The sequence below is a fragment of the Babylonia areolata genome, chromosome 33, assembly GCF_041734735.1.
Source record: "Babylonia areolata isolate BAREFJ2019XMU chromosome 33, ASM4173473v1, whole genome shotgun sequence".
NCBI classification, from domain to species: Eukaryota; Metazoa; Mollusca; class Gastropoda; order Neogastropoda; family Buccinidae; genus Babylonia; species Babylonia areolata.
This window is the reverse complement of record NC_134908.1, coordinates 20,050,721-20,071,260: the sequence shown is the minus strand read 5'-3', so window position 1 is coordinate 20,071,260 and position 20,540 is coordinate 20,050,721. Positions and strand designations below refer to the sequence as shown.

The window sequence follows — 20,540 nt, the reverse complement described above, 5'->3', positions numbered from 1 at the left end:
TTCATCTTCTCTGTGGATGTTTTGGTGTCTTTTTCAAGTTACCAATTTCAGAGAACGCCGCCCCACAGACATCACAGACGTAGGGTCTGTCACCTGCATGGACTGACCTGATGTGTGTATGTAAGTGACTTGACTGAGTAAAATCAGTTTAACAGTGTGGACAGGTGTGAGGTTTTTCCCCCTGTGTGTATTTTCCTCTGTCTCTTCAAGTGATGAGCTAGAGGAAAAGCCATACTGTACACGTCACACACCAACTGTTTATGACTGGTATGAATCAACTTGTGTCTCTTCAGGTTGCCTGTGTATTGTGTATATTTTTACTGGTGGAATTTCTGTGTGTGTCTCTTCAAATAACCTGACTGGGTGAAAGCTGCAGGACAGTGAGGACAGGCGTGAGGTTTCTCTCCTGTGTGGGTCAGCTGATGTTTCTTTAGATCACTGGACTGAATAAAACCTTTTCCACAGTCTGTGCACACGTGTGGTTTCTCTCCTGTGTGGGTCCTCTTGTGTCTTTTTAGGTGTCCAGCCTGAGAGAACGCCGCCCCACAGACATCACAGGTATAAGGTTTCTGTCCCGTGTGGGTTCTCTTGTGTGTTTCTAAGTCACCAGTCTGAGAGAACGCTGCTCCACAGACATCACAGGTATAAGGTTTCTCTCCTGTGTGGGTTCTCTTGTGTCGTTCTAAGTTATCGGTCCGAGAGAACGCTGCCCCACAGACATCACAGGTGTAAGGTTTCTCTCCTGTGTGGGTTCTCTTGTGTGTTTTTAAATCACCAGTCTGAGAGAATGCCGCCCCACAGACATCACATGTATAAGGTTTCTCTCCTGTGTGGGTTCTCTTGTGTCTTTTTAAATCACCAGTCTGAGAGAATGCCGCCCCACAGACATCACAGATATAAGGTTTCTCTCCTGTGTGGGTTCTCTTGTGTGTTTTTAAGTCACCAGTCCGAGAGAATGCTGCCCCACAGACATCACAGGTATAAGGTTTGTCTCCTGTGTGGGTTCTCTTGTGTGTTTTTAAGTGACTAGTGAGAGAGAACGCTGCTCCACAAAAATCACAGGTATAAGGTTTCTGTCCTGTGTGGGTTCTCTTGTGTGTTTTTAAGTTACCAGTGTGAGAGAACACCGCCCCACAGACATCACAAATATAAGGTTTCTCTCCTGTGTGGGTTCTCTTGTGTGTTTTTAAGTTACCAGCCTCAGAGAACGCTGCCCCACAGACATGACAGGTGTAAGGTTTTTCCCCTGTGTGGATTCTCATGTGTGTCTTCAAGTGTCCAGCCTGAGTAAAAGCCTTACCGCACACGTCACACACATACTGCCTGCTCTTTTTCTCCTCACTTTCTTTGTCAGTGTTATCAACAGTTTTGATGTTTTTTCTCTCCCCAACTTTCCTGCAATCAAGGTCAGCGACCATTCCCTGGTTGACGTTGCTATGGTTACCAACATCACAACCACCAGGTGTGGAGGACACAGGTAACACAGCATGCAGTTTCTCACCATGAACATGCATCATATGTCGTTTCAAATTCCTGAACAGCACAAAGGCAGCAGGACAACGCTGACACACGTGACTTCTGTTCTGAGACAGCAGTGACCCAGAAGTGTTGGCAGACATGTGTAGAGGAGTTCTGTTTGCTTCAGATGCTGACAGCTGAGGTGTTGTCTTGTTAGTGACTGAAGACTCAACTTTTACTTGTTTCTGAAATGAAAACAGAAATAGTGAAAATGACTGCCAACAGTATGACAATCACAAATTACCATATAAATGGGGAAAAATTCTTGACTTGTCCAGAATGTGTCAGTCAGTCTGTACTCGCACTTCACATTTAATACTTTTCCGGTATACAAACAGAAGGCAAATTACACCATTATTTGAAAAGAAATATTCATAGTGTTTTTAATATTTAGTTTATTTCCATGGGCTCTGAGAATGAATAGCTTTTATTATTATTATTTTTTTTTTAAATGAATGGCATCTATAATCAGACAGAGAGGATGTGATGGACCTTCAGTCTGTACTGTGCGGAGTGTGACAATGGGTCCCATCTGCCGATAATAATTTACCCAAACTCCTGGATTTCTCCAGAGTGGTTATGGTGTATATTAGGCCTAAAATACATTTGATAATTTTGTTATGATCCATCTAAATGGGTGAAAATGCGATAGTCAGGAAAGGTTCATAAATTTCATAGCTCTGAATTATAATTGAAAAACAATGAAATGCCAACAGACGTTAGCTACTTAAGATTGAATTGTTCCATTTCCAGAATGCAACACTTCTTTCAGATGGTGAGCAAAATAGAATTTGGATCAATAATATACAAGTACTGGTAACCCCCAATGGCAACCACACACAGACACATTCACTCACATACATACATGCAGGCACAAAGACAACCAAAACTGGGTGATTGCATGGGCCCTCTTTGTTTAAATTTGAGTCAAAAATTATCACAGAATAACATATTGTTTGCATCTGTCTTACTTAGTAAAATGTTTACCAGGCAATAATAGCATGTTCCCTGATCATCAGAAACTGTCAGAAAAAAATGTCATCCCTGTCAGCTTTATAAACAGCTGTGTGTCATTGGTTAAAGTATAACTTTAATGAAAAGAAACATAACATTATGCAGGTATCCAGAGAAACATGTAATGGTTACACCAGGTTACAGGTAGCAAAGGGTGTAATGTTGAAAAAAGTTTTACCCACCTGGTTATCACCTGCTGGTCCATTGTCTTCATCCCTGCTGGAGGTGGATTCAAATCTGACTGCATCAGGTGTTATTGTCACTTTTTCAGTCTGCACATCACAGCCGGTGTTTGATGTGACTGGTTCAGTCTTGATGACATCACTGCTGATGTTTGTAATGACTGGTTCAGTCTTGATGACATCACTGCTGATGTTTGTAATGACTGGTTCAGTCTTGATGACATCAGTATTGATGTTTGCAATGACTGGTTCAGTCTTGATGAGAACACTGCTGATGTTTGTAATGACTGGTTCAGTCTTGATGACATCACTGCTGATGTTTGTAATGACTGGTTCAGTCTTGATGACATCACTGTTGATGTTTTCTGTGACTGGTTCAGTCTTGATGACATCACTGCTGATGTTTGCTGTCACCAGTTCAGTTTTTACGACATCATGGTTTATGTTTGTGCTGATAGATTCAGTCGGGAAATCAAACTTAACTTCTGATCTCTCACACCGCAAATGAGACTTCTCATTCCACGGAATCACTGGTGAAGAAGATAAATTAACACAGGTACAGGGTTCACATTTGATGTCCACCTCCCCTTCCCTTTTGACTACAGACTGGAACTGGTGAAACACGCCTCTTGTTGAATGGTGATCAACTGGTTCAGCTTTGATAACTGGACCACTGTCTGTGTGTCTGTCTGGTTCAGACTCCATCACAGCAGCTGGTGGATTCCAAGTGTCTGTCTCACAAGGTGTGGTGGCTGTGCTCACATTATTTTCAGTTGTTTCACATGTGCTACCTGCAACATTTATCAATCGAATGTCAATAACAACATCTCTCTTCCTGAACTGATCACCATCATCAATCATCATCAACCTGTGTAGTGATCATTGTAACGATTAGAACAAGGATTAAACTATCAACATCGCAAAAGCTTGAAACTCAAAGGGTTAAGCTGTAAGTGCTTAATGTTCAGTCAGTCAATCAATGATGATAATCTAGCTGACAGTGATGGAAAAACAGTTAAGATAAAAAAAAGAAAAAAAAAGAAAAAAAAAGCGCACACAAACAAACTTATTCGACAAAATCTGGTGGATATGTTTCATACTGGACATGTATAAAACCAGCTCTGTATGGCTGTCACTTTGTGCTGGTTCAAAAGTAGGGGTTCAAACCTGGCTGACTGTTAGGGTCTCACCAAGATGTCAACTGTCATGACTTTTGATAATAATAATAAGAAGAAGAAGGAGGACGAGGCAGAGGAGAAGGAGAAGGAGGAAGAAGATGAAGAAGAAGAACAACAACAACAAGAAGAATAGAGAAGAAGAAGAGAGAAGAAAGAAAAAAGACAAAGAAGAAGAAGAATGGAGACTGACGCTCACACATCCCATGCAGGAAGTTCGTGGTGTTAACAATAACAAGTTAGACACAAATAAACAACATCCATGCATCAAGTGCACCACATACAAACAAGTGTGTGCACACACAAACACGCAAACAAAAGCACCCGCTTGCACACACACACACACACACACACACACACACACACACACGCACACGCACACACACACGCACATATGTGGAGTGATGGCCTAGAGGTAACGCGTCCAGCTTGAAAGCAAGAGAATCTGAGCGCTGGTTCGAACCACGCCTCAGTCGCTAATATTTTCTCCCTCTCCACAAGACCTTGAGTGGTGGTCTGGACGCTAGTCATTCGGATGAGACGATAAACCGAAGTCCCGTGTGCAGCATGCATTTGGCGCACGTAAAAGAACCCACGGCAACGAAAGAGCTGTACCTGGGAAAATTAAGTAGAAAAATCCACTTTGATGGGACAAAAACAAATAAAACTGCAGGCAAGAAAAAACACACAAAAACAACAACAACAAAAAAAAACAACAACAAAAAAAAAAAAAACCCCGGGTGGCGCTCTCAGTGAAGCAACGTGCTGTCCCTGGGAAGAGCAGCCCGAATTTCACAAAGAGAAATCGGTTGGGATAAAAAAAAAAGGAAATACAGATACAACCCAGCAGAAGTTCAAGAAGCAAACTGGTCAATAAGAATGTAGGCAGAATTGAAGAGGTGTTCTGAGATACTTTTTATTTCAAACTGAGCAGTACTGAGGAATCCACATGATGGACTGAGAAGGACACTTCGTTGCATACTACTGGGCCATGACAGGAAATATTTTCTAAATTAAAAACCAAAAAGGTGATTGTGCAACTGACCTGAACACTGATCCTGTGTCATCCACAGTGGTTCTTCAGCCACATCAATCTCTATCTTCACCTCTGACATCTCTAGGTGATCAGGGGATGCCATCTGGTCGCAATTTCTGAAAGCATGCATGTATCAGATTATCATACTCAGGCGGTTAAGAAGTTTGATTATCAGTGTGTGTGTGTGTGTGGGGGGGGGGGGGGGGGGGGCGGTTGTCGGGTGTCTGTGTGTGTGTGTGTGTGTGTGAGTGTGTGTGTGTGTATGTTGTGTGTGTGTGTGTGTGTGTGTGTGTGTCTGTGTGTGTGTGTGTGAGTGTGTGTGTGTGTTGTGTGTGTGTGTGTGTGTGTGTGTGTGTGTGTGTGTGTGTTCAACCACAACTTACGGACTGTTTAATAACTTCACACCTTGTTCTTGTCCTAACACTTGACAGATCGATTTGTGCTGTTACAACAGCTACAGATGCTCAAGAACCTACTTTCCTATCATATGTCGAAACATAAAATGATAATAAACACAGATACCTGACTGGTAACTTCATATCACATAAATGTGACACTTGGCAAACTTTGTATCTGCGCGGCTCAAAGGAACTGTGACGAGTCGTTCACTTGCTATCCAGAAGTTGATCAGAATGAAAACGGAAAAACAACGATGTCAATATCCACATTTCTTCCCCTCCACTTCTCTGTGTGACTGACAGAGTGAATGTCCATGCCTTGTTCAGTACACTGCTCATTCTGTCTTCAGGGGAAGAATTGTGGATATTGCCAAAACGATAAAATGAAGAATGACTGCTGAGTCTACAAAAATGGAGAAAGTTGATTAAAAACAACTGTGTGTTGAAAAATAAGACTCACTTTTGATGAAAGATGTCCAACGTTTCAGACGGCCACAGGTCTGTCTTCTGGGACTGTGTTAGCTGGAAATGACAGGAGAGGTAAAGAAGATTGTGAGTATTAATCAGGAAAAGGAGGTGAGGATGAAGAGAGAAGTGAGTGGAGATTCAGTGGGGGGTGGGAGAAGAATAGGAAGGAGGGTGATGGGGAAAGGGAAATGGAGTGGGTGGGAAAAAAGGGGAAGGGGGTGTAGAGGTGGGGGGAAAGGATGGGAAGGGGAAGGACGAGCACTGGGGGTGGGGGGTGGTGGGGGGAGCTGGTGATGCCACTGGTCACTGTCTGGTGTTGAGACCCGCTGGGTGCACGTGTGTGTGTGTGTGTGTGTGCGCGCGCGCATTAGCACACTTCTGTTGGTGTGTGCGTGTAGCCTGTTTTCTTTCATCTTTTTATTTCAATTCTTCGACGTTAGTGTATGTAAAGGAATAGACAGCGCATACATTTCACAAAAAGGGCATGATGTTTTTAGGCCGGTTATATTTGGTTTGGGGGTCTATTGTTTGTGGAGCAGAAGTTTTCGTACCCTTGATTTGAAGGACGATAATGAATCGCCTGTCTTGACGAACGTAGGAAGAGAGTTCCAAACAGATGGTCCAAAAAATGCAAAGCTAGATTTGTACAAGTCAATGCGCACACGAGGCAGTATATAATTATCTGTATCGTAACGCTCTGTTGCCCTTTGAACAAATTCACTGAGGTACGGTGGTGACATGTGGTTGTGTACTTTGAACATGAGGACCATTCTATTGTATTCAATTTGCTTGTACAGTGGTAATATTTCCAGTTTTGTAAATGTCTCATCTGTTGATGGTGAGTGGTCGGGTAGAATAAGTTTAGCTGCTCGTCTATGTAATGAGTTAATTTTTTTGAGCTGGTTGTGACTGGCATTGCTCCAGACTGTAGATGCATAATTGATATGAGAAAGACATAGTGCCCCGAAGAATAATTTTCGGGTTGGAGCATCGACATAATGTCTAAGTTTATTGAGTAAGAACAGATTGCGAGCTAACTGTTTGCAGACATGGTTAATATGAGCTTGCCAGTTTAGTTCTTTATCAATTATTACCCCAAGAACGCGGTGCTCACAAACTCGTTCAACTGAGTTCTTGTTTACCTCAAGTTTTAGAGTGAGAGGCTTACGTTGGTGTTTTAGTCTGGATGTCAGTGCCATACTTTTTGTCTTATGTGGGTTAAGTTTCATGTGATTCTGGTAACACCAGTCTGAGATGTCATTTATTCCCTGTTGTAGCGATGATTGTACAAGATCGATGTTGGCTTCACTACAATGAAGAGAACTGTCATCAGCGAACAGATCGCAGATGACAGAGGTACACAGGTTGACAGACAGGCGGACAGACAGGCAGTCAGACAGACATGTAGACAGGCACACAGGCCAGTCATTCTATTATCAGTGGCAAGACATGTAAAGAGATGTTTATTCCAGGAAACCCCATGTAGGTACGTGAAAAATATTATATACATCATCTAATATGATACAAAATACATAATGTTTTTATTTGAACCCTGTACTCACAATCAATTACACTGGCCAATTGAGAGATATATTTGGAGGGGGGTAAGTATCCGTCTATTAAACAACATATAAAGGATTTAGAATTGTTAATCATTGTCATAGTAACATCAGTTAAGTATTTCTACTGCATTTTCATTAAAATAATGCTCAAGGCACATCACAAGACTAAAATATAAGAAGAAGAAAATAAATACATAAAAATCTTAATTACGAGTGAGAAATTTATAACAACTCAACCAACACTTCCACACATCTAACTTACAGTCACCTCAACCACATTGTAAACATCGAAATATAATCCATGATATCATAAAACCAAACACACATACACAGAGTCTGATGCATGCACACACACACACACACACACACACACACACACACACGCGCGCGCGCGCGCGCGCTGTATTTGTCCATGCAGAAAAAAAGAGTGAGAGAGATATGAATGACAAATCACAGTCACAAATGTATACTAGCTTACTTACAAATTGATTTCCCTTTCCTTTTTTCTAGTGTGTGTGTGTGTGTGTGTGTGTGTGTGTGTGTGTTAATGCTACAGAGTCAATCAAGTGCCTTTTTTGTTCTTTCTTGTTTTCTTTTGTTAAAGAGACACTGTTAATCATGGATGACACAGAATTAGGATAACAATCATTATATTGAAAAAAGACCCTATTCTTATCCACCATTCAGTGGGTTCTGTTGTTTGAAGCAGAACAAATGACAGGAACTTGGTTATGACATTTTAACATTAGATATTCATGATGAAATTCATGTCTTCGGGGTATCAGCCTACGTAAAAGCCTCACTGTTCATGACACACACAAACTCAATCAACTTGTGTGTCTTCGATGTCTTCAAGTCACCAGTCCGAGTAAAAGTCTCTCTGCACATGCCACACACAAACTGTTAATGACCAACTGGTATGAATCAACTAGTGTCTTTTCAAATGAACAGCCTGAGTGAAAGCCTTACTGCACACATCACGCACAAACTGTATGAAACAACTTGTGTGTCTTCAAGTGACCTACCTGAGTAAAAGCCTTACTGCACACATCACACACACGCTTGATAGTTATTTCTCTGCACAGGTTTCCTACCATCAAGGTCAGCAACCTTTCCCACATCCACGTTGTTGTAACTTTTGGTTTTTTCACCTGTGTGGGTTCTCTTGTGTCTTTTTCAGTCACCAGTCTCAGAGAATGCCGTTCCACACAGGTTTGTCACATGCATGGACTGACCTGAAATCACATTGTCACAGTGTGGACATGTGTATGGGTTTTCCTTGTGTGGATTCTCCTGTGGGTTTTCAGGTTCCCGGCCTGAGTAAAAGCCTCACTGTACACGTCACACATGTCGCCTGCAGTTTTTCCCCCCTCATTTTCCTTGTCAGTGTTATCATCAGCTTCATTGTTTGTTCTCTGCACAACTTTCCTCTCATCAAGGTCAGCACCCTTTCCTATGTCCATGTTGCTTTTGACATACTTTTTATCTTCTGTGTGGATGTTCTTGTCTTTTTTCAAGTTACTAATTTCCGAGAACGCCGCCCCACAGACATCAAAGACGTAGGATCTGTCACCTGCATGGACTGACCTGATGTGTGTATGTAAGTGACTTGACTGAGTAAAATCATTTTAACAATGTGGACAGGTGTGAGGTTTTTCCCCCTGTGTGTATTCTCCTCTGTCTCTTCAAGTGATGAGCTAGAGTAAAAACCTTACTGTACACGTCACACACCAACTCTTTATGACTGGTATGAATCAACTTGTGTTTCTTCAGGCTGCCTGTGTATTGTGTATATTTTTTACTGGTGGAATTTCTCTGTGTGTCTCTTCAAATCACGTGACTGGGTGAAAGCTGCAGGACAGTGAGGACAGGTGTGAGGTTTCTCACCTGTGTGGGTCAGCTGATGTTGCTTCAGATGACTGGACTGAGCAAAACCTTTTCCACAGTATGTGCACACATGAGGTTTCTCTCCTGTGTGGGTCCTCTTGTGACTTTTTAGGTAATCAGTCCTAGAAAAAGCCGCCCCACAGACATGACAGATGTAAGGTTTCTCTCCTGTGTGCGTTTCCTTGTGTCTTTTTAAAGCACCAGTCTGAGAGAATGCTGCCCCACAGGCATCACAGGTGTAAGGTTTCTCTCCCGTGTGGGTTCTCTTGTGTCTTTTTAAAAAATCAGTCTGAGAGAATGCTGCCCCACAGACATCACAGGTATAAGGTTTCTCTCCTGTGTGGGCTCTCTTGTGTATTTCTAAGTGACCAGTCCGAGAGAATGCCGCCCCACAGACATCACAGGTATAAGGTTTCTCTCCTGTGTGGGTTCTCTTGTGTTGTTCTAAGCTACCAGTGTGAGAGAACGCTGCCCCACAGACATCACAGACATGGGGTCTGTAACGTGCATGGACTGACCTGATGTGGCTCTGTAAGTGACCTGAGTGATTAAAACCAGCGGCACAGTGTGGACACCTGTAAGGTTTTTCTTTTGTGTGGATTCTTCTGTGTACCTTCAAGTTACCAGCCTGAGTAAAAGCCTTACTGCACACGTCACACACAAACTGTTTATGACCAGTATGAATCAACTTGTGTGCCTTCAAGTGACCAGCCTGAATAAAAGCCTTACTGCACACGTCACATACATGCTGCCTGCTCTCTTTCTCCTCACTTTTCTTGTCAGTGTTATCACCAGCTTTGTTGTTTGTTCTCTGCACAACTTTCCTGACAAGGTCAGCGACCTTACTCTCGTTCATGTTGCTATGGTTACCAACATCACAACCACCAGGTGTGGAGGACACAGGTAACACAGCATGCAGTTTCTTACCATGAAAATGCGTCATATGTTGTTGCAAACCCCTGAAGTGCACAAAGGCAGCAGGACAACGCTGACACACGTGACTTCTGTTCTGAGACAGCAGTGACCCAGAAGTGTTGGCAGACTTGTGTAGAGGAGCTCTGTTTGTTTCAGATACTGACAGCTGAGGTTTTGTCTTGTTAGTGACTGAAGACTCAACTTTTATTTGTTTCTGAAATGAAAATAGAAATAGTGAAAATGACTGCCAACAGTATGACAAGCACAAATTACGATACAAATGAGTAAAAATTCTTGGCTTGTGGTCTAGAATGTGTCAGTCTGTACTCACACTATGCGTATGCTTATAATACTTTTTCAGAATACAAACAGAAGGTAAATTGCACCATTATTTGGAAAGCAATATTCATAGTGTTTTTAATATTTAGTTTATTTCCATGGGCTCTGAGAATGAATAGCTTAAAATGCTCTTTTAATTAATGGCATCTATAATCAGACAGAAAAGTTGTGGTGGACCTTCAGTCTGTACTGTGTGGAGTGTGACAATGGGTCCCATATGCCGATAATAAATTACCAAAAGTCCTGGATTTCTCCAGAGTGGTTATGGTGTATACAAGGCCTGAAAATACATTTGACAATTTTGTTATGATCCGTCTAAATGGGGGAAAATGCGTTATAAGACAGGGGAGCTTTGGAAATTTCATAGCTCTGAATTATCATTGAAAAACAATGAAATGCTGACAGATGTTGGCTACTTAAGACTGAATTGTTCCGTTTCCGGAATGCAACTTTCGGTTTGACAAGCATTCCTTTCTGATGGTGAGCAAAATGTAATTTGGATCAATAATATATAAGTACTGGTAACCCCCCATGGCAACCACACACAGACATATCTACTCACATTCATACATACATATATACACAAAGACAACCAAAACTGGATTATTACATGGACCCTATTTGTTTGAAATCGAGAGTCAAAAATGGTCACAGAATAACATATTCCTTGTATCAATCTTACTTAGTAAAATGTTTACCATGCAATAATAGCATGTTCACTAATCATCAGAAACTGTCAGAAAAAAAATGGCCTCCCTGTCAGTTTTATGAAATGCAACAGATGTGTGTCATTGCTGAAAGTATGACTTTAATGAAAAGAAACAGAATTACGCAGATATCTGAGTAATGACACAACATTCCAGAGAAACATGTAATGGTTACACCAGGTTACAGGTAGCAGAGGATGTAATGTTCTTTTACAACATCTCTTGTTGAAAAAATCAGAAGTAAATTAAGGTTTTACCCACCTGGTTATCACCTGCTGGTCCGTTGTCTTCATCCCTGCTGGAGGTGGATTCAGATCTGACTGCATCAGGTGTTATTGTCACCATGATGTCTGTCACTTTGTCAGTCTGCACATCACAGCCGGTGTTTGATGTGACTGGTTCAGTCTTGATGACATCACTGCTGATGTTTGTAATGATTGGCTCAGTCTTGATGACATCACTGATGATGTTTGTAATGAATGGTTCAGTCTTGATGACATCACTGCTGATGTTTGTAATGAATGGTTCAGTCTTGATGACATTACTACTGGTGTTTGTAATGGCTGGTTTAGTCTCAATGACATCACTGCTGATGTTTGTAATGACTGGTTCAGTCTTGATGACATCACTGCTGATGTTTTCTGTGGCTGGTTCAGTCTTAATGACATCACTTCTGATGTTTGTAATGACTGGTACAGTCTTGATGATATCACCGCTGATGTTTGTAATGACTGGTTCAGTCTTGATGACATCACCGCTGATGTTTGTAATGACTGGTTCAGTCTTGATGACATCACTGCTGATGTTTTCTGTGGCTGGTTCAGTCTTGATGAGAACACTGCTGATGTTTGTAATGACCGGTTCAGTCTTGATGCCATCACTGTTGATGTTTGTAATAACTGGTTCAGTCTTGATGACGTCACTGCTGATGTTTGCTGTCACCAGTTCAGATTTTATGACATCATGGTTTATGTTAGTGCTGATAGATTCAGTCTGGAAATCAAACTTAACTTCTGATCTCTCACACTGCAAATGAGACTTCACATTCCACGGAGTCACTTGTGAAGAAGATAAATCGCCACAGGTTAAGGATTCACATTTGATGTCCACATCCTCTTCCCTTTTGACTACAGACTGGAACTGGTGAAACACGCCTCTTGTTGAATGGTGATCAACTGGTTCAGATTTGATAACTGGACCAATGTCTGTGTGTCTGTCTGGTTCAGATTCCATCACAGCAGCTGGTGGATACCAAGTGTCTGTCTCACAAGGTGTGGTGGCTGTGCTCACATTATTTTCAGTTGTTTCACATGTGCAACCTGCAACACTTATCAGTCGAATATCAATAACAACATCTCTCTTCCTGAACTGATCACCATCATCAACCATCATCAACCTGTGCAGTTATCATTGTAAAGATTAGAACAAGGATTAAACTATTAACATCACAAAAGCTTGAGATTCAAAGGGTTAAGCTGTACGTGCTTAAAAGTTCAGTCAGTCAATCACCCACAATGATCATAGTCTAGCTGACAGTGATGGAAAAAAAAATTAAGATAGAAACAAAAAACAAAACCCGCACACAAACAAACTTATTCGACAAAAGCTGGTGGATATGTTTCATACTGGATTTGTATAAAACGAGCTCTGTATGGCTGTCACTTTGTGCTCGTTCAAAAGTAGGGGTTCAAACCTGGCTGACTGTTAGGCTCTCACCAAGATGTCAACTGATAAGAAGAAGAAGAAGGGGGAGGAGGATGAAGTTCGTGTGTTAACAATAACAAGTTAGACACACATCAACAACATCCATGCATCAATTGTGTGCACACACAAACACGCAAACAAAAGCACCCGGTTGCACACACACACACACACACACACACACACACACACACACAAACAGCCACACGCACACGCATACACACGCACATATGTTTCTTTCCCCCCACTAGTCCTTGAGTGGTGGTCTGGCCGCTAGTTATTCGGATGAGATGATAAACCGAGGTCCTGTGTCCAGCATGCACTTAGAGAACGTAAAAGAACCCATGGCAACAAAGGGATTTCCCTGGCAAGAATCAGTAGAAAAATTCACTTCGATAGAAAAAAAAACAAATAAAACAGCACGCAGGGAAAAAAACAATGGGTGGCACTCTCAGTTTAGCGACACGCTCTCCCTGGGGAGAGCAGCCCGAATTTCACACAGAGAAATCTGTTGTGGCAAAAAAGAAAGAAATACAGATACAACGAAGCAGATGTTCAAGAAGCAAACTGGTCAATAAGAATGTAGGCAGAATTGAAGAGGTGTTCTGAGATACTTTTTATTTCAAACTGAGCAGTACTGAGGAATCCACATGATGGACTGAGAAGGACACTTCGTTCCATGGGCCATGACAGGAAATATTTTCTAAATTAAAAACCAAAAAGGTGATTGTGCAACTGACCTGAACACTGACCCTGTGTCATCCACAGTGGTTCTTCAGCCACATCGATCTCTATCTTCACCTCTGACATCTCTAGCTGATCAGGGGATGCCATCTGGTCGCAATGTCTGAAAGCATTCATGTATCAGATTATCACACTCATGCGGTTAAGAAGTTTGTTTATCAGTGTGTGTGTGTGTGTGTGTGTGTGTGTGTGTGTGTGTGTGTGTGTTTTCAACCACAACTTATTGACTGTTCTTTGTTCTTGTCCTAACACTTGACAGATCGATTTGTGCTGTTACAACAGCTACAGATGCTCAAGAACCTACTTCCCATCATATGTCGAAACATAAAATGATAATAGACACAGATACCTGACTGGTAACTTCATATCACATAAATGTGACACTTGGCAAACTTTGAATCTGCGCGGCTCAAAGGAACTGTGACGAGTCGTGCGCTTGCTATCCAGAAGTTGATCAGAATGAAAACGGAAAAAACAACGATGTCAATATCCACATTTCTTCCCCTCCACTTCTCTGTGTGACTGACAGAGTGAATGTCCATGCCTTGTTCAGTACACTGCTCATTCTGTCTTCAGGGGAAGAATTGTGGATATTGCCAAAACGATAAAATGAAGAATGACTGCCGAGTCTACAAAAACGTCAAATGCAGAAAGTTTATACACAAAAAACTGTGTGTTGTAAAATAAGACTCACTTTTGATAAAATGTGTCCAACGTTTCAGACGGCCACAGCTCTGTCTTCTGGGGCTGTGTTAGCTGGAAATGACAGGAGAGTTGAAATGTTTAATTCTCCATTATTTCTTGTGTCCTTCACAGGAGTGCACTGTCATTGTAATAGGAATGTTTAAAGTATTGATTTTAAGAAAACAGTCAAATCTGAAGCTAACAAACAAAAAATTCAGACAAATTTACTAAGTTTCTCTCTCTCTCTCACCACACACATACACACACACACACCAAAAACAGGATTATGTCACAGATTCACTTTGTTTATACCAACACCAGTCAAAAATGGTCACAGAATGACAGTCATGGTACATATTTACAAGTAACAATGGCAAGTTCTTAGATCACCAGAAACTGTCAGAAAAACTACTCTTTTTTACATAAACTTTCTAAATTACAACAGCTGTGTGCACTTGGTTGAAGTATAACTTAGAAGGAAAAGAAACATAAAACCACAGCCATAGAGAGAAAATAATATAACGGAAGTAAAGGAGAAGTGTTTATTACATATCTTGTAGAAAATATGAAGTACCCCATACCAGAAGTTTTACCCACCTGGTTATCACCTGCTGGTCTGTTGTCTTCATCCTTCCCGAAAGTGGGTTCCCATCTGACTGCATCAGGAGTCACCGTCATCATGATGTCTGTCACTATTTCAATCTGCACATCACTGCTGGTGTTTGTTGTGACTGCTTCAGTCTTGATGACATCACTGCTGGTGTTTGTTGTGACTGCTTCAGTCTTGATGACATCACTGCTGATGTGTGATGTGACTGCTTCAGTCTTGATGACATCACTGCTGGTGTTTGCTGTGACTGCTTCAGTCTTGATGATATCACTGCTGGTGTTTGCTGTGACTGGTTCAGTCTTGATGACATCAGTGCTGATGTTTGTTGTGACTGCTTCAGTCTTGATGACATCAGTGCTGGTGTTTGCTGTGACTGGTTCAGTCTTGATGACATCACTGCTGATGTTTGTTGTAACAGGTTCAGTCTCTACAACATCATGGTTTATGTTTGTGCTGACTGATTCGGTCTGGAAGTCAAACTTGATCTTCTGATTTCTCACACTGAAAATGATACCTCACATTCCATGGAGTCACTGGTGAAGAAGACAAATGAACACAGGTACAGGATTCACATTTGATGTTCACATCGCCTTCTCTTTTGACTACAGACTGGAACTGGTGAAACACACCACTTGTTGCATCCTGATCAACTGGTTCAGCTTTAATACCTGGACCACTGTCTGTGTGTCTGTCTGTTTCAGACTTCATGACAGCAGCTGATGGATTCTGAGTGTCTGTCTCACAGGGTGTGGTGGCTGTGCTCACATCAGTCACAGACCTGTCACATGTGTAATCTGCAACAGACAGAACATATCAGTGGCTTGTTAATGACAACTTCTGCCCTCAATCATAGAATGTTGATATCAATTACACTCAAGATATTTAATGTGCAAGAATATTCTCATAAAAGCAATCAAGGCACAAGCAGGACTGCATTTGTGGATGTCAACTGGGAGACTGAAAACATACCACAGGCAATGGGATGGAAATAGAATTCCAGTACTCAAATTACCTGGCTACTGTGCTCATTGCTGTTAGAAATATGACAATGGCTATTGTTTGTTATTATTCATTTTTTGCTATGTTTTTTTTTTTACAACTGATAAACCAGATATGGTTTATAAACATCATTATACACATGTGCAATATTCTAATAAGAAGCTAGTTTTGTGTGTGTGTGTGTGTGTGTGTGTGTGTGTGTGTGTGTGTGCGTGCTTTAGTGTATGCGAGCATGCGTTTCTGTGAGTGTGTGAACCTGTCTGAAATGGTGAAGGTGAGACTGGAATGTGAAGACTCAATATTGCAAACCATTTTTTCACCTTTCATTCTCAGGTAACAGTAGATAAACAGTATCTAAAAGCTATCTGTCAGCTGAATAAAAAGACATTTTCAAATGAACCAAACAAACTGTTCATATTCACGATTCAGATTAGTGCTAACCAATGCTTATGATTATGGACATGTTTTAATCTAAGTACCAGGCACATTTTAACATTCAATACCATTTCTGATCTCAGACCATGCACAGAACATTGCATGTACACCTGCTGTTGCAGAGCGTACCAAGAGAGAATGGAGTTTATTCTATCTAATCTTTTAAATGGTGTTTTCAATGTTACTAATTTAAACCACACACTGACAGACCTTGTCCACTGGAAGCTATCTCCTTCAGTTTTTTGGAATGTGTGTCACTCATACTGCCGGCTTGACTTGAGCGTCAAGTCACAGGTTGTACACCTGAATGACATGACGAACTGTGCCGCCAGACAAGGCTGAGGGAGGGCAAAGGTCAAGAAAGAAGTCTGGCGTCAGAGCTGCGTTACTGAAAAAATACATTATAATAGAAATGTATACACATCAGGAAATGCTGAATCCATACAAAACGTATACACTATGCTTATACCATAACCTCAGTAATCGTATTGTATGTGCTGAATACATCCAAAGAATAAGACAGATCCAACAGCTGCAGAAAATAAGTGACATGTCAACAGATAAAGAACTGATCCTTGTCATCATCATCTTTGTACCTCATCATCGTCCCTGTGCCTAACGTTGAAAGTGGTGATTAATCATGATTAATGAAACTATACTAGAATGAATCTACTGAATGACAGTACTCAAACTACGAGACCCCCGCTAAAACTGATGAAAACATTCAGAAAATCAAACATTCCTTCACACATTTCTTTTTTTTTTTCTGACAGGGTGTTAACTTTGGACCAATCTGCTGCAGGAACACTTAACAATTAAATTTCTCATTGGAAGTTAGCTAAAACATAAGTAACTGTGCACTGAATCAAGCACTTGTATTTAGTCAGAAAAAAAGTCCAGATGATCATGCAAAAGGCTGAGAAGGCCTAAAAGTCGTGACATTGATACGATATGACAGGCGCAACAGCTGAGTGGTTAAAGCGTTGGACTTTCAATCTGAGGGGCCCAGGTTCGAATCTCAGTAACAGCGCCTGGTGGGTAAAGGGTGGTGATTTTTCCAATCTCCCAGGTCAACATAGGTGCAGACCTGCCAGTGCCTGAACCCCCTTTGTGTGTATACGCAAGCAGATCAGATATGCACGTTAAAGATCCTGTAATCCATGTCAGCGTTTGGTGGGTTATGGAAAGAAGAACATACCCAGCATATACACCTCAGAAAGCGGAGTATGGCTGCCTACATGGCGGGGTTAAAACTTTCGTACACTTAAAAGCCCACTCGTGTACATACGAGTGAACGTGTGAGTTGCAGCCCGAGAACGCAGAAGTTACAATCTATCTATCTATCTATATATATATATTATATGAAGTGATATGATACCACATAGTGACAAGAGAAGGTATGGGTAATTGCAAACAGTGTGTAATTGCGAATTATTCATATACCACCCTACTTCGGTGCATTCTTAACAGTTGCATTTCACATTTTAATGTCTGCTTTGACCATTTGCTAATACCTTAATGAATATCTATTTCAAAGAACCAGTCAAGCATCAGCTATTTCTGGCTATTTCCGCACTCTTCCTTCTCTTCGCGTACCACTGCTGACCAAGGTTACAAACGTGCTCTCAAAGTCCTAAAATCAAGGGAAGCAAGTTGTAGAACTTGAACTTTGACACAGTTAAAATTTTTTTATTTGATCTGATATGTTGAATGCGCATTACCAGTGCTGGGGAAATTCAAGAAGGCATAATGGTGACTGACCTGAACCTCAGTTTTGACAGGAATCTGGAAAATAGTGTCATTTGCAATTTGATCATAGAATATTTTGACACGAGTCTATTTGCGAATGATGCTGCACAGTTACTGAGCACTCTCAAAAGGGTGTGTTTGAGTGCGGTGTGGGGTGTATGTGTTTAAATGTCTGTCTCAGTGTCTGTGTGTTTGTGTGCATGTGTGATCAAAACCAACAATACAACAGTCTGGTGCAATATTCCAATAACATGTTACGTCTAATGAGTTCAAGACATGTTTATGCTTTAATTGTCTACATGTACCCAAACCCATCGTTCTCAATTAGACTTGCCCGTTCGCATTTTCCCTCAGGCAACCCTGCTATTTCAAACGTCGACAAAACATTGAAAAGAATGAGCAGACGAACTTTTCCTGGTGCAACCTGTCGGAGAAAGCCTTCAAAAACAAATAACTACGTTCGACTATCGTACGACATGTTATCTTTACAGTACATACGTTGAACTGGTCGCTTCGACTGGGCCGTTCGCATTATTAGGCATACCTACCCTAAATGCGAGTGACTCAGTGTTTCTGGGGTATCACCACGGACTTAAAATAATATCAAAACCTCCGTGGGCATCAGTGCAAGAGACTGAGCTCCATACGAAAAACACATGCTACACTGTAAACTTTGTGGATGTTGCCAATAACAAAAGGAAACAAAATGACAAAACCGGAACAACTTATATTCTACATAGTTCTATTCTACATTTAAAAAAAAAAAATTTTTTAAATTTAAAAAAATCACAAGGAAAAAAAAGGAATCTACCTTGTGTGCAACATTCATACAAGGGGAAACAACCCTGTGAAACAAATGCCACCGCACAAAATACTCCCACTTGCTGTCTTTTGACCGAAATATACATATTCTGACGAGTGTCAACAACATCATTTGAGAACAAACAATAACTGTTTGTTTGGGGTTTTTTGTTTGTTTTTAATGATTTCTTTACATTTTTTTTTTGTAATCTGGGGCTGATAAATGTCTTCAGCACACTGGCAGCCTAGTCTTATTTGTCCAGAAGAGATGAATGGTTGAGATAATTTGACATGAAATGTGTTGTGCAGTTTTTTCTTCTGATCTTTTTTTTAAATTCTCAGATGTGACAGGGTTTTGTGTTTAATGCAGTTGAATCTTCATTATGTTGGGCAGTCCTGATATGGCTTTGTGTGACTGACTGGTCTATAACTTATAAGGAAGAATTTGTCTGGCGCAATAGCCGAGTTTTTAAAGCGTTGAACTTTCAATCTGAGTGTCCCAGGTTCGAATCTCGGTAACGGCGCCTGGTGCGTGAAGGGTGGAGATTTTTCGGATCTCCCAGGTCAGCATAATATGTGCAGTGCAGACCTGCTAGTGCCTGAACCCCCTTCGTGTGTATACACAAGCAGAAGATCAAACTGTACGCACGTTAAAGACCGGCGGTTATCCATGTCAGCGTTCGGTGGGTTATAGAAACAAGAATATACCCAGCATGCACATCCCCGCCGAAAGTGGAGTATGGCTGCCTACATGGCGGGATAAAAACAGTCATGCGCGTAAAAGCTCACTCGCGTACATATGAGTGAACGTGGGAGTTGCAGCCCACAAACGAAGAAGAAGAAGAAGGAAAAATTCAAAATGTTTCGTGTTGATTCTCTTTTTCTTCTTCAGTCTGAGTCAGTCTTCTCTCTTTTTTTTTTTTTTTTTTTTTTTTTTTTTTTTTTTTTTTGCTGCCCCATCATCTGCACCGTTTCAGTGGCATTACTCCCACGCCGCTCATTTAGATTCCCCCATACACGGCCACACCCGGGTTCGTCCGTCGCAGTTCCAGCGTCGGCAGTCCACAGGGAACCATCGATGTTAGGTCGCCTGGAGGCCACACACCAGAGGAGACCCTGCACTGCTGCTGAGTCACTTCGGTGGTGTTCAGTGGTGCCTGTTCTCTTCTTCTTTTTCTTCCTAGGTAGAGCAGACTGACAGCTGCCATTTGGCGCTCATCATTCGTTTCCCGTTGTGTCATTAAATCAGGTTTCAGGCACGCACACATCTAGTACACACTCAGACAAACATGTAACATCTAACATTTTACGTGTATGACTGTTTTGTTTATTTACCCCACCACGTACTGTAGATTACCGAGATTCGAACCCGGGACCCTTAGATTGAAAGTCCAACGCCAAGTTAACCACTCGGCTATTGTGCGTGTTCAGTCTTTCGACAATTATTGTAGACTGACTTTTTCATTTGATTAATTTTAATCTGTTTTATGGTATGCCTTATCATATTATGTGGTTATGAATAACAATAATGCATGCCTTTCGTATCATCACATATGTCACAATACAGAACAGAGATCACACAGATTTTAAGGCCTTCATGTTCTGGTGTCCCAAGG

General features: G+C 41.3%; 2 protein-coding genes and 2 long non-coding RNA genes across 5 annotated transcripts; all 4 read right to left on the bottom strand.

Annotated features, from left to right (window-relative positions):
* Window positions 1-1,348, bottom strand: LOC143276997 (uncharacterized). Its single transcript, XM_076581704.1, has one exon. It carries the CDS (start codon window positions 1,260-1,262, stop codon window positions 318-320), a length of 945 nt encoding a protein of 314 aa, XP_076437819.1. The 5' UTR covers window positions 1,263-1,348; the 3' UTR covers window positions 1-317.
* A 6,615-nt stretch (window positions 1,349-7,963) lies between these two features.
* LOC143276996 (uncharacterized) lies at window positions 7,964-11,765 on the bottom strand. 2 transcript variants are annotated; one of them, XM_076581703.1, is made up of 3 exons: window positions 11,463-11,765; window positions 10,168-10,369; window positions 7,964-8,588 (listed from the first exon to the last, which is right to left on the bottom strand). In XM_076581703.1, exons 1-3 carry the CDS (start codon window positions 11,544-11,546, stop codon window positions 8,530-8,532), a joined length of 345 nt encoding a protein of 114 aa, XP_076437818.1. In that variant the 5' UTR covers window positions 11,547-11,765; the 3' UTR covers window positions 7,964-8,529. The 2 variants fall into 2 exon arrangements, with proteins under 2 accessions (XP_076437818.1, XP_076437817.1); XM_076581702.1 differs by lacking the exon at window positions 7,964-8,588 and having other exon boundaries at window positions 9,120-10,369.
* Window positions 11,563-15,094, bottom strand: LOC143277100 (uncharacterized). The gene is made up of 4 exons (XR_013053681.1): window positions 14,928-15,094; window positions 14,341-14,402; window positions 13,643-13,749; window positions 11,563-11,567 (listed from the first exon to the last, which is right to left on the bottom strand). It is a non-coding gene; the product is annotated as an uncharacterized LOC143277100 (long non-coding RNA).
* A 347-nt stretch (window positions 15,095-15,441) lies between these two features.
* Window positions 15,442-18,748, bottom strand: LOC143276774 (uncharacterized). The gene is made up of 3 exons (XR_013053633.1): window positions 18,672-18,748; window positions 16,585-16,762; window positions 15,442-15,734 (listed from the first exon to the last, which is right to left on the bottom strand). It is a non-coding gene; the product is annotated as an uncharacterized LOC143276774 (long non-coding RNA).
* Between the last annotated feature and the right edge of the window lie 1,792 nt (window positions 18,749-20,540).